General features: G+C 36.2%; 3 protein-coding genes across 4 annotated transcripts; 2 read left to right on the plus strand and 1 right to left on the minus strand.

Annotated features, from left to right (window-relative positions):
- Window positions 1-482: 482 nt before the first annotated feature.
- On the minus strand, window positions 483-2,116 carry RB195_026148 (uncharacterized protein; the record flags this gene model as incomplete). Its single annotated transcript, XM_064214575.1, has 5 exons — window positions 483-583; window positions 782-886; window positions 1,418-1,513; window positions 1,627-1,683; window positions 1,990-2,116. 5 exons carry the CDS (start codon window positions 2,114-2,116, stop codon window positions 483-485), a joined length of 486 nt encoding a protein of 161 aa, XP_064070456.1.
- A 1,312-nt stretch (window positions 2,117-3,428) lies between these two features.
- RB195_026149 (uncharacterized protein) lies at window positions 3,429-6,003 on the plus strand (the record flags this gene model as incomplete). 2 transcript variants are annotated; one of them, XM_064214577.1, is made up of 7 exons in its annotated part: window positions 3,429-3,469; window positions 3,584-3,710; window positions 3,777-3,892; window positions 3,954-4,113; window positions 4,924-5,005; window positions 5,520-5,602; window positions 5,872-6,003. In XM_064214577.1, the coding sequence occupies 7 exons, from the start codon at window positions 3,429-3,431 to the stop codon at window positions 6,001-6,003; spliced, it is 741 nt and encodes a 246-aa protein (XP_064070457.1). The 2 variants fall into 2 exon arrangements, with proteins under 2 accessions (XP_064070457.1, XP_064070458.1); XM_064214576.1 differs by having other exon boundaries at window positions 3,584-3,698.
- Window positions 6,004-9,532: 3,529 nt separating this feature from the next.
- On the plus strand, window positions 9,533-12,065 carry RB195_026150 (uncharacterized protein; the record flags this gene model as incomplete). The annotated part of the gene is made up of 7 exons (XM_064214578.1): window positions 9,533-9,661; window positions 9,759-9,836; window positions 9,894-10,041; window positions 11,278-11,455; window positions 11,530-11,659; window positions 11,762-11,889; window positions 11,957-12,065. 7 exons carry the CDS (start codon window positions 9,533-9,535, stop codon window positions 12,063-12,065), a joined length of 900 nt encoding a protein of 299 aa, XP_064070459.1.
- Window positions 12,066-12,729: the final 664 nt, after the last annotated feature.

Consider the following 12,729-nt stretch of genomic DNA (forward strand, 5'->3'; position numbering starts at 1 on the left):
TGGGTAGTTTCTAAATCTCGAGTGAATTACCATATTAAGCAGTAATAAAAGTAATAGTACAAGTAGTAATAATTAGTCTACTAAGGAAAACATAATGTACACAATCTATCCTCGTTTTTGGGATTATTCCTCACAAAACTAATTTCGTCTTATATTTCTTCTTCCTTATTACGAAGAAGCACAAATCTTTTCTTTTAAATTATCTAAAGAACTAAGTCAAAGTTTAAAAAATGACGAATTGCTATCTAACATACCCTTTAAATTACTATTTAATGAGCGCGACAATTCCTCGGATTTACCAAAGTGTCCATTAATTTGATTGTCCTAATTCCCACTCAACGAAATTTTAAGTACTAACAAGCAAAAGATTATGGCTGTCATTCATTCACACAAGAATAATTTTTATTAACTTTATCTTTATTAATTAGTATACGTTGTTTACGCTCTGACTCTTATATACAAATATCTTATTCTTGAGGGAATCACTGTGGGAATCCCATGCCATTCATTCCACCCATATATGGTTGACCGCCATATCCTCCCATTCCTCCGGACTGGTCCGGTTGTCCCATTCCTCCACCACCTAGAATACACCTTCATAGGACCGGGATGACGTAGAGTGTTGACAGATGTGAAATCCAGGTCATGGGAACTTTACTGCTTTGTCAGGATACTCGAAATCTCAAAAGTTGTGAGGAACAAAGTAAAACTGTTCAGACTTACCACTTATTATGAATACTAGAAGGATAGTGGCCATGGCCTGTGAAAAAAAAGTTCCTACCTTGGTTTCCGCCGTAACCACCCATTCCTCCATAACCTCCACCGAATCCGCCACCCATACCACCATCGCCATAACCACCGTATCCACCTCCACCATCACCGTAGCCTAAATTTTATACTCATATAAAACTTTTTCTCATTTCACATATTATCGTGTTTAGATTTGAAGAGAATTTATTTTTCCTAGAATACGAAATATATATTCAAAATTTTGACGAACAATTTCCTGGAAGTTATTGGCCAGAAAGGAATAGAACGTCTAGCCATGAGAAAAATGTCATGTACTGGTTCAACCTAAGCTGAGATTAAAGTGTGAAAACAACACAACCTGTTGTTCACTGTTGTGCCAGGAATTATTTTATCAAACAACAAATGTTGTGGATAATATGTTGGAAACCGTAGTATTAGATTTAATTACTGATTGATAAACGAAATTAAAATCTACATGTAGTATCTACAAAACAGTGTTCCTAATATATTACGGAAAAAATTTAAATTTAGAGGACTTCTTACTATTTTGTGAATAACCCTCTTATATGTGCTTTCTAAAGTCACATTTTTATGAATATCCCCTTAAATACTACGTTTGATTTGAAATTTTTATATCTTTATCTTTCCTATTCAAATCTGGACCTACCACCATAACCACCGCCACCGCCACCGTAACCACCCATGTCTCCACCGCCATAACCTCCATAGCCTCCGCCCATGCCACCATCTCCTCCATAACCTCCTTAATGAACTTCTATACGAAAAATATAAAAGTATCTTGAGACAAATAATGGTTTTAGCCTTTTCTGTATCTAAAAGATATAAAAAACCATTTTTTTCCAAGTTGGAACGTACCGTAACCACCTCCCATATCGCCGCCTCCTCCATAACCACCCATGTCGCCTCCACCTCCTGAATATCCACATATAGACTTGATACTCGTATAATTAATTGGATAAATTGAGAACTTGTGTCAAAATCTTCAACACATTCAATCTCTTCGAAGACTACCTATATGAAAAATGTATGTGCGATAAATATCAACATTTTGATAAATTTTACAAAGAGGTATCTTACTATCACATCTACATCCTCTTTTCTCCTCTTTCTCTTTTTTCCTTGCAAAAGAGATTAGGAATAATGTTATATAATTGATAATTATTCTTTGGATTTCTTCAAAGGAATGATGTAAAATTGAAAACATCCTGAACTTCTTACCGTATCCCCATCCTGGTCCTCCCATACCGCCATCTCCTCCGCCATATCCTCCACCCATACCTCCCCAGTCTTGCGCAAATGAGGAAGCAATGCAAAGGGCGGTAGCGAGAAGAATACGAGAGCGCATCTAAATAGTCAAGTAACGATCCTCAATTGGAGGAAACCGACAGTATTCAGCATTAATGAACAATTGTGACAGGAATTGAGGATTTCCCTTTAGGATTTGAGATAATAACAAAAAATTTTGAACGGTAAACGTTTAATTGTATGTTTGTAACTGAAAATGTCGAAAGGAAAATCCTAGAAAATCAGGTGGAAGCAGCGAGAGAACGAAGCAGTGATCTGTCTGATCAAGCGCAGATTTCTTTTATAGACGGTCAAAGCTAGTTGCTCTCGAGAACGCCGCTGGCCGATAAAACAACGGGACCACACACATTGCAGAGAGATGTTGACGAAACCGCTCATTAGCTAAACAATCAAGAAATCAAGACCGCTCCCGTTTCATACCTAATCTTCTCCACAATCCTTATGATTTCCAGGGAAAAGTTCGATCTTTTTGTCTTTTTTTTTTTTTTTGATAAACTTTATGAGAAAAAAAATGTGTTTCAGCAAATACAAAAAAAAAAGATTTATTCTTTGCAGCTCTGAGGACTAGGAATTATATTATCGATTGACAAGAATTTCCTTGCAATTTATTCCTTTCATTTTCGAGATTTTATTATTCATTCATTATTACGGAAGGCTAGCAGTTTGGAAGGAAAAACTATTTTAAAAAAAATTCTCGGTGCATTTTGCAGACTAGCGGGCAAATTAAAATGACTATGAAGTACATTTGTCTTTAGAAAAATAGAGATCGAATTAGGTCCAGGATTTGATCCATTCTAAGGAACCCTCCGCACTGAAACAGTTTTTGAGGTTCGAAATGTTCGTATGAGGAATCCGCCAAGCCTTTCATGATCCTCATCCCTCCTTGTACTGTTTCAGTGCACTGATGTCTTCGTCAAGGCGATAACTGCCTTTCGGAGGCATCACCCACCCATGATCTGCTGATCTACTGCGTCGGACCAGCGTCAATGATCGTCTTATTTTCATCTGCTGCTTTCATGTAGATCAAAACCGTGGAGTTGGGATACTTGTAATTAAATCTGGACAAATTCGAACCGAATTCCTATAACTTCAACTTATCCAAACTGAATTATACTAAAACAAACCAGGAATCAATATATCCATAGATACCTACATAGTGGCAATGTTTGCCTCAAAAAATATCCGATAATTTCAAAAAGGGTTTGCTGGAGGTCAAGACCACATTTAATCGAATAATATGAGAATTTTAGACGTCACCACGTGGAGTTTTTCTCTCCACCTCCATTATAGTCGCTTTTCACCTGGATTTTCTCACTAAGGTGGATAGAATCTATAGAGTACAGTGTTTCTATATGGAAATGGAGAGACGTCTGGAGAAGGAGATCGTCGTTAAGTTAGTGGAACTTTTTCTTTTCTTTCTTTCTTTCTTTCTTTCTTTCTTTCTATTCTAATTTTTGCGTTTCTTAGAAATTATCACAGCAAATTTTTCACAATTTTTTCTTCTCAGAATGCCACCACCAACCATGTACACGAAACAAGTTTTAATGCCAGTCTGTAAATATGAAGTGCTCGATGGTTCACCAACTGGTCCACCAGTTTACTACGCAACTGTTGGACAAATGGCAAGGATACTTGTGCTTCGATTTCTTTAGATTTTAATTTTTTAGGAGTAACTTTTAAATGCTTCCGTATTCCTCTAGGTCTACCATAAATGGACATGTGAAGCTGAACAAGAGGACACGTTCTGTATGACGGTCCATTCATGCTTTGTTGACGATGGAAATGGGGAAAGAGTACAACTTATCAATGAAAAAGGGTGAAATGCTAGAAAATACCTCGATTGAATTGGATTTTGGATCAATATGTATGTATTTCAGTTGTGCACTTGACAAGTATTTACTCACAAATCTGGAATATCCTAGCGATTTAATGGCAGGACGTGAAGCACACGTATACAAGTATGCAGATCGCGACAATATGTATTTCGACTGCCAGATTACTTTACGGATTAAAGAACCTGGATCCGAGTACTGTGAGGTACGATTTTGAGTTTAATGGATTCAGTAATTTGACTCTTCCCATTTTTTTATTTTTTTCAATTCTTGCCAACTCGGAAGTTCGACTCCTATAGGTCCACAGGTTGTAGACAGTTCTGAAATTCTTTGACACTATTTTTAAAAGCATTGCGATCAATACTAGTTGTAATATTGTGGTAATGATATGTCTTGTAAATAATAATAATAGCTGCGATCAATAATGTTTAGAGCACGTATAGCACGACTAATTACAGTAACTGTCAAGAAGGTGGTGACGTCATCTCTACGCACAATTCTTTCTTACACTGTAACAATTTAAACAGAATTGAGATAAAGAATTCCATAATCTCGTAGTTTATTTAAAAATAAGGAAATCGATATTGTGGTGAGGTGTTCTCTTCAGTAATATTGTAACTTCCAACTTCCGATATTTTGTGGCCATCGAGAAGCAGAGGTGTGAATAGGCCATCAAGGGGACCGGAGCGTGCACAAAGAGGCGCGTTCTTCCGTATCTCGTTGGAACAAATTCCGTTCCCACGTCGTTTTCCAGGACAATTGAAGGGAATTGTGTGAGCCCATGATCAAACTCAACATACTGAACTTTATACCATCATAGGGGTCCCAACTACGTCAGTTCCGTGATTGTTTTCTTTTGAATTGTTTCTTCTAGAACTCATCCATAGATTTTCTTCATAACAGGAAGTTTCTCAAGGAGTAAAATAGTTTGATTACCATCACTACTATCTGTACCCATATATGTACATATTGTTCCATAGATTAACATTCCAATCACTCACACACCATCATTTAGGTGCCATCCTGTCCGGACCCACCACGTCGACGTCGTTCACATCAACCATTACTGTCCACACCTACGAACACGGAACTAAAAGGTGAAATAACAGTTGTAAAAATGTTCCGTAGTGCAAAATTCTATTTTTCCTTGTAAAATAGAAGTGAATCAAACGGATAGGCGATTTTTTCTCGATATCGATAACAAAATAGAGTGAACGGAAGCTTTTGGTTGCGCTCACATGCAAACCCCTACGTCTTAAAAACTTAATTGTAAGAATTTCCTGCAGGAATGGCTCAAGTAGGAAACTAGTTTAGACTAATTGCTCCTTCTTAGTCATACTAGAACAAATGTAACGCAAGATTTTTAGAAATGCCCTAAAACAATTTTTCATTCCATTTCTCTAAAATCTCATTAGTTTCACAATTTTTAGGAATTGGAAACTGGTTATTAATGTGGTCCTAACACCACAAGTTTATTCTGGATGATTTCCTGAAATTTTCAATAGATTCCTCTAATTGATTCGTATGAAATTTTTGCGAAATTCAACAATGAACTTTTCAGTAATTTTAATTGCAGTTTCACTTAATATTTTTATTGCATCCGATTTTCAGCCATTGAATCGAGCGACTTCATCATTCCACATGACGATATTGTAAAATTAAATTGGGTACAAATGAACTTCGATATTAAACAGGTAAGATTTTACAAATATCAACCTCTAAAGCATTTTTGAGAGGATCATGGTAAAAACAATGTTGACGCAGAGAAGATCGGATGATTTAAGGAACCACAGAACCAACCGTGTTCTTCAGAGAAAAGAAATCGTTTTTACAGGAAGTCATCACTTACTTGTAGATAATACTAATCAGCTTTAATTACTGCTTGAAGAATAGCACAAAAAGTTACTACTATCTGCTTCTATTCGCAAAAATAATAAAAAAGAATAATGTGTGTTCATTTCAGGCTCTCCTCTGCATGAGCAACATCGGATTGTCCTTGGTGTGCCTTTTCAACGTCTCCATTATCCTCATATCAGCAGTTATTGTATTCTCAGCCGTTCGTGCTCATAGTCTTAACGCTAAACTTCGATATTAGCTTAAATTAATGTGATATTAAAATAACAATGCCATAATCGATCAGGTTATATAATTAACGACTATGGTACTGTAATTATTGCATTTTATTATTTATGTACTGTAGCTATTATTTGATTAGAAGCAATAAGTTAGTAAGCTTTAAATTGTGCAATCTAATATCTTTGTAATTTAAATTTGGAAGAGAGGTTGGTCTTTTTATAATAACAAATAAATAAATTCGTATATTTACTTTGGTTTTGCTCAAATTCTTATTGTGGAGTGTTGCTGAACTTTCCTAAGATGAAACAATAGTGCATTAATTAATTAATTAATTCAGTATTTGCTTTCTTTAATTGAAACGAACACGAGGTTGTGATTATCATTATAATATGACATGATTATAACAACCTCGTGTTTGGATCAATTAAAGGAAATAAATGTTAAAATATAACCATGCAGAGGTTTATTGAAAGTCGTACGTGAAGAATCAATTAATTAGGTTCTTATTTATTTTGATTTTCTATCTTGGACATTTTGATTTTGATTTTCTTTCTCGGACACAAGGGCTTATTATCTGTTCTTGATAAAGGAAATTTTACGAAAATAAATTTCAAATTTGTACTCATCATTATGAGTCATTCAGGGTAATTCGAGTTCGCACTTTTACCCGACTACCATTAAGGAGAAAACTCGTTCACTCGTCCGCGTTAAGTACGTCTGAATTGTGTATTAGTAGATTGTGGTCGTCGTTCGCTTATTTGTGTACGAGGTCCTCCTCCCGTATCCTGCGCGACATCGCTCGTATCGATCAATTCCTTCTGCTCCAGTCGGCTCAGTGTACACGATTTTATGGAATTATTTCATTGTCTTTCTCTTTCTGGTTTCATTTCAGTTCATCGTTAGGAGATGGTGCTACTAATAGATTACGTTCACCGTACTATCGTCGAATGATTTTGTTACCTGGGCAATCCTTATCTTATCTTCACTGTTGTCTGGGAAATCCTCGTGAAATTCATTATATGAATGTTCAGTTGATTATTTAAAACTAATAGAAAGTAGTTTGAGGATAAATCCTGCATTTGCCCTTTAAATCTCAAAAAAAAAAGTTAAATTATGAAATGAATCAGCTGTAGGACTTGGCATAACCCGAGGCAAAATGAAACTCAACGAGTGTATTAGTTCATCCCCAGGACGACGAGGATACTTTCATTAGATTTAAGATAATTACTTACTACTAAGGAACTACATGTGACAAATATGTGCTTAGGAATCACCTGACATATATCGGAATGGAGCGATTTATTGTGTCACATTTTTGTGTTCGGTGGCTGTCTATTAATAAAATTCCAATGGCCTTTCATTATTTGCTCTGGATTCGTAGAATTTGGAAATTTTTAATTCATTACTAGTGTTGTTAGAGACAGGATAGATATATGTTTTCGCCTCGTCATATCATCAAATTTTGCATTGTTTTCATTTGTTGCTTCGTTTTTTTTTAATGTTCCGGACACTTTGATGCGTCATCCTTGTTTATCAACGAGGTTATTAGCACTTTTTTGGTAACAACATGATAGGAAATATGATAAGCTTTTGTTAATCCTTCTCGTCTGATGAAATTCTTTTCATTTCTACTGCAGCAGCTGGCAAGTTAGGATGTAGTCCTTCCTGAAATGTTGTGTAGCTCTGTTGCAGAGAAATATAAATTTATATTGTTGAATGTGTCATCCATGTTTATAAAAACGAGGTTATTAGCACTAGGATAATAACAACCTCGTGTCCGGCTCAATTAAAGAAACCAAATATAAATTTAGTTTATGTGACATTTCTGTACTCCAAAATTTGATGAACACTGAATTTGATAAACAGGGAATTTCAGGTGAACCGAAAAAATCCTTGATTTCATAGCGGCATTGATCAGTTCCTGGCTGATTGATGATTACTATTAAACTTACTATTTTTTTTTATCTTATCGTAAACGTTCTCGACTTTTTTAGCTATCATCACATTAGAGATATACTTCTCAAAGTGCGTGAGGATATTTACCAGGAAATGTAGACGTAATATCTCTTCCAACTATATGTCACATCCTGTCCATTCTCGTTCTTCATATCTGTTCCTTTTCTTGTTTACATTTTCGAAAGTAAAAAGTCTTGATAGGTGAGTCAATCTATGCATCATTCTCTCTCATTCTCTCCGACTCAGCTCCAGGAGGGCACTGCACTTCGTTCCGTGGACAACAAAATCTGCAAAAGATGACCTCCAATCCATCTCATTTACGATTTGAATCCACGAAATTGCAGCTCCCGTTCTCCGCTCCTCTACTTGCTAAAAACTGAGGAAAACATCTCTTATCGCTTCGAGAGTTGAGGGTATTTTGTGGAAGAGGATTGGGGGAGCAACATATGTACATCGAACATCAGCATGTGATGTTGGCTACACTGTAGTGTAGCCAACATCACATGCTGATGTTCGATGTACTGTAGCGAACCAGCTTTACTTCTGACGTTTTTCTTTCGCGATAACTCGTCCAAATTCTACGCCTCCATTTCGAGTGCCATAAATTTTTCCCCCCATTTTTGCATCCAATTTTTACACCGTAATTTTCCGAATGATAAGACGGAGGATTAACAGACAGTTTTTTACAATGTGTCCTTTTTTTTTTTTTTTGCACTCGACTAAGATATTACAACCACGAAAGCGGAATAGCTGCTGCGCAGAACCGACCACCAATATCGCGCCATACATTCACGCTATGCACGTGAATATCACGTGGATTGTACGTATCGCCGCCTCACTGGCGGCATTTCGTTCCGCCTGCAGTCGTTGCAAGAACGATACTTTCACACTTGGGGTGTACACTACTAGCAATCCTCGATCCTTAGGAATTGGAGGGTTTTTTTTTACCCCTCTGCATGGTTTCTGAGGTTCTGGTTTTTGATGTGGAAGTTATTCTCGTATACGTATGAACGTCCACAACAACACATGTCTCTTCGATCAATTCACCAATTCTCCAGATTCTTGTTCTTATATTCTCACTGGTAGCGATTGTACGATCCTCGACGTTTGTTTTTGTTTTTGATGCTTTTCCCATTTGAATCTTCAGAGAATTTCCTCACGACGTGTTCACACAGTTATCGAACGAGTCTCTGCTCTTGCATCACCCAGAAAAACCTCGTTGTTTGGAGCGAGTTCTGGCTGAATCATCCTTTAAAAGCTGGAAAACACTTTATTATAACGTGCCTTTCGCAACATTGATAAGAAAGTGCAGTTTTTGATGTACTTTTTGTCAGTCATCAACTGGATCCTGCACATGATTTGTACTCTGATTCATGAACTTCTGGATTATGAGCGTTCGCTTTTCTCGCTTGCAAGTCCTTGCAGAGCAGGAAAATCTTTACAACACGTGATTTTCTCTAGTCGAAGTGTGTTCTGGCGACTCCCTTCCGCTCTGTTTTTATTTCCATGGCTTTATTATTTCGTTTCAAGGGTGAGAACCTATTACATCACCACGAAAATTAATATTTAGACTAGTTCTACCTTTCGGAGTTATGGAAGTCGCGTCAACTTCTACAGCTGATGCTGTTGACGTCATGAAGAAATGTTTGGCCGGCGGAACAGCGGCTGCTTTCAGCAAGACAACTACGGCCCCAATCGACCGTGTGAAACTACTTCTACAAGTATGAGTTGTTTAAGGATTTCCCGGAGAAAAAAAACACATAACAAAACAACATCTTGATACATAAATAAACATTGACTGGGGCTGCTCTATTACAGCTGCAGAATCACGGAAGAGCTGCTGCAATGCAGTACAATGGAATGCGTGATTGCTTGCGTAAAGTCTCAATTGAACAGGTGTGAAGTGCAAGTTCAGTTCGTCTGGATACAATACGTAAAATCCGTCAATTTCAGGGAATTCTTTCTCTGTGGAGAGGAAATGGGGCCGGAGTTCTACGATGCTTTCCGAATCAAGCGTTAAACTTCGCACTTCTGGATTTTTATAAGAATCTTTTGATGACAGGCATCGATCGAAAAGGAGAATTTGCTCAATTTGTTCTGGGTAAGTGCTACTTAATCGGTTTCCTGGCAGCTGTAAATTAAAAGGAAATAAATCCGGAACATTTTTTTTCAATCATAAATGTGTATTGGAGAGAATCGCTTACAATAATATATCTAATTAGTACTTATAAGCGCACATTATTAAATTTGCTTATGTACAGGAGCTTTTGTAAAAGATAAATTATTATATTTGTGCTTATCGATGCTTCCATGTTATTCCAAGCCTTGGAAATAGAAATCTTCGCTATCTATCCATCTCCTTTGCAATCGCCTTTCTAAAACAACGGCTACATTCCTGATGTTTTTTCGATTGCTGAGGCTACAAATTTGAATAATTCACATCTTTATTTTTTATTCATTACTTATTTAGTATTTGCTTTGCTAAAAAGCATTTTTCCCTACTTTCTTAATTGAAATTTTTTCTATTTGAACATATTCGTTGTTCTCGAGTATACAATTTCTCTTATTTTTTTTCTTTTTTTTTTCTCTTCTTCTCCTTTTTTGCGACATCTTCTTAGACATTACAGTATGCCGTTGTATTCTCCTTAATACCTTAACACATGTACTACTAAGACTGTTCTATAGGAATGCAAGATCAATGATTAAAATAAGCTGATTCAAAATAAGCTGATTTCGTAAGAAAAAGGATTTTTTTGTCGAAGATATTAAAAGCATTTTTGATGGCAACTAGAAAGTGTTTAAACGAAAAAAAAAAGAGAAAAGAAAAATTAACTTCTAAAAATATTCGCTCACAGGCACTGGGGCTAATAATTACTTCCCTATTCTTCGAACAGAATTTTAGAGGCCCCAACTTCTGTTGGGTAGAAGTCTTTTCCTTCATTTTAAAGGTTTTCTGGAAGCAAACTAAGTTGTTTTGAAAATACCAAAGTGAAATAGCCCTTTTTCTTGCAGAATGTGCTTCTTAGGGTGACACCTGACTGTAGATAAAACGTTATGTGAACACATATTAGAAAAAAAAGATCAATCATCTACTTTTTCTTAACTGTATGAGATGTGATGATCGTTTTCTGAGCTACAGTACCATTTTTAAGGACAATTACAGTATCATTTTCGAAGAGAAAGTCATTAGCAATGTTTTTGGCACGTTCATGCCTACATTTCTGAATGTTTTCGGACAGTGAAAAACCTGTTTGGGTTTGATTTGCAACGCATTACCTCATCTTTCAGAGAATTCAAGCTTTATTATTTTGTTTTGTCCTAATCCTTCCCTTTCTAGGTTCACTCGCTTCTGGAGGGTTGGCTGGTGCCACCACCCTCCTACTTCTTTATCCTTTCGACTTTGCACGAACACGTTTAGCTGTTGACGTAAATGTGGACGGTTCGAAAAAGTATAAGGGTATGTTGGATTGCCTTGACATGATGCGTAAACGGGAAGGTTATGCTAGTTGGTACAGGTGAGCAGTTGTCGTCTCCCATTTTATTCTCGATATTTTCTAAATTATTACTGTTGTTACGGATTCTTTTCCAGAGGTTTCTCCGCTTCCGTACAATTTGTCTTCGCTTCACGAGCTGCATTTTTTGGTGCATTTGATGTGCTTCGAACGAGTGTTGCTGATCCAAAACAACTGCATTTTTTAACGACTTGGATGTTAGCACAGGTATACATTCTATTGTTCACAAATGTGTAATACGAATACGTTCGCATTACAACGAAAACCATAACCGGAATCATTTCACAAAATCGCAAAGACTTTGTTTAGTGTTGCTTGATAACTTCTGGATTACTTTGTTATCCATTGGATACAGTCAGACGTCAAATGATGATGCAAGCAGGGAAACTCGAAAAGAGTTACCGAAATTCATTGAGCTGTTTTTGTCATATAGCAAAGTGAGTTAAAATATTTGTACATCCTTGCTTTCATATACGATCGATCGAATATTCATATATTTTTCAGAACAAGTGGACGTCGAGGATTTTATCGTGGAGCAATGACAAACTCTCTACGATCCACTGGTGGTGCTATGGTTGTTAGTTGCTACTACGAATTTGCAAAATATTTGTAAATTTTGCGATGATAAAACTAATACTGTTGCTTGATGTTGTTCCTGTTACGGTACTACATTCATATCTTGTAACAGTTGTTATGATAGGTGCATCCTTTGATAAATATACAGTTTGCTTTAGTTATGAATAAAAATAGGTTGCAGAGGAATAACGTTGTAGATAGATAGTTTCTAAAGATGTTTTAGCTTTTCAGTGCACAGTAAAAACTTTTTCAATCTTCTGCTTAGACATTAAAGTTTTTAAAGCATTTTATTGCCATATGATCTTCTTCCGACCCAAACATCTGGCAAACCGAGTGTTTATTATTGCAAATTTTAGGAATTGAGATAAATTCAGACTCTCACCGGAAACATTTTGATGAATTGTTATTGGAGCTGTTGAAAAAAAACAACAATTCTAGTAGTTCTGCGAAGATTATTTCAGCAATTTATTTTAAAATTTGCAGTGTTAAATTCAAGAATAGTAAATTACGTTCGATAATTCAAGTAGAATTCCCTATTTATTTTATTCCCTATTTATTTTCCCTATTTACTATTTTTTAAACGGAACGGATTGAAAGTCTGTTGTGTGATTTCTGCATTATTTTTGGCAGATTAAATATTTTGTCTAAATCATTTCCAGATTAGTGTATCCATAATTAGCGTGTACAGCTGTCTTTGTGAG

Source organism: Necator americanus, chromosome X, assembly GCF_031761385.1.
Source record: "Necator americanus strain Aroian chromosome X, whole genome shotgun sequence".
Taxonomy (NCBI): Eukaryota; Metazoa; Nematoda; class Chromadorea; order Rhabditida; family Ancylostomatidae; genus Necator; species Necator americanus.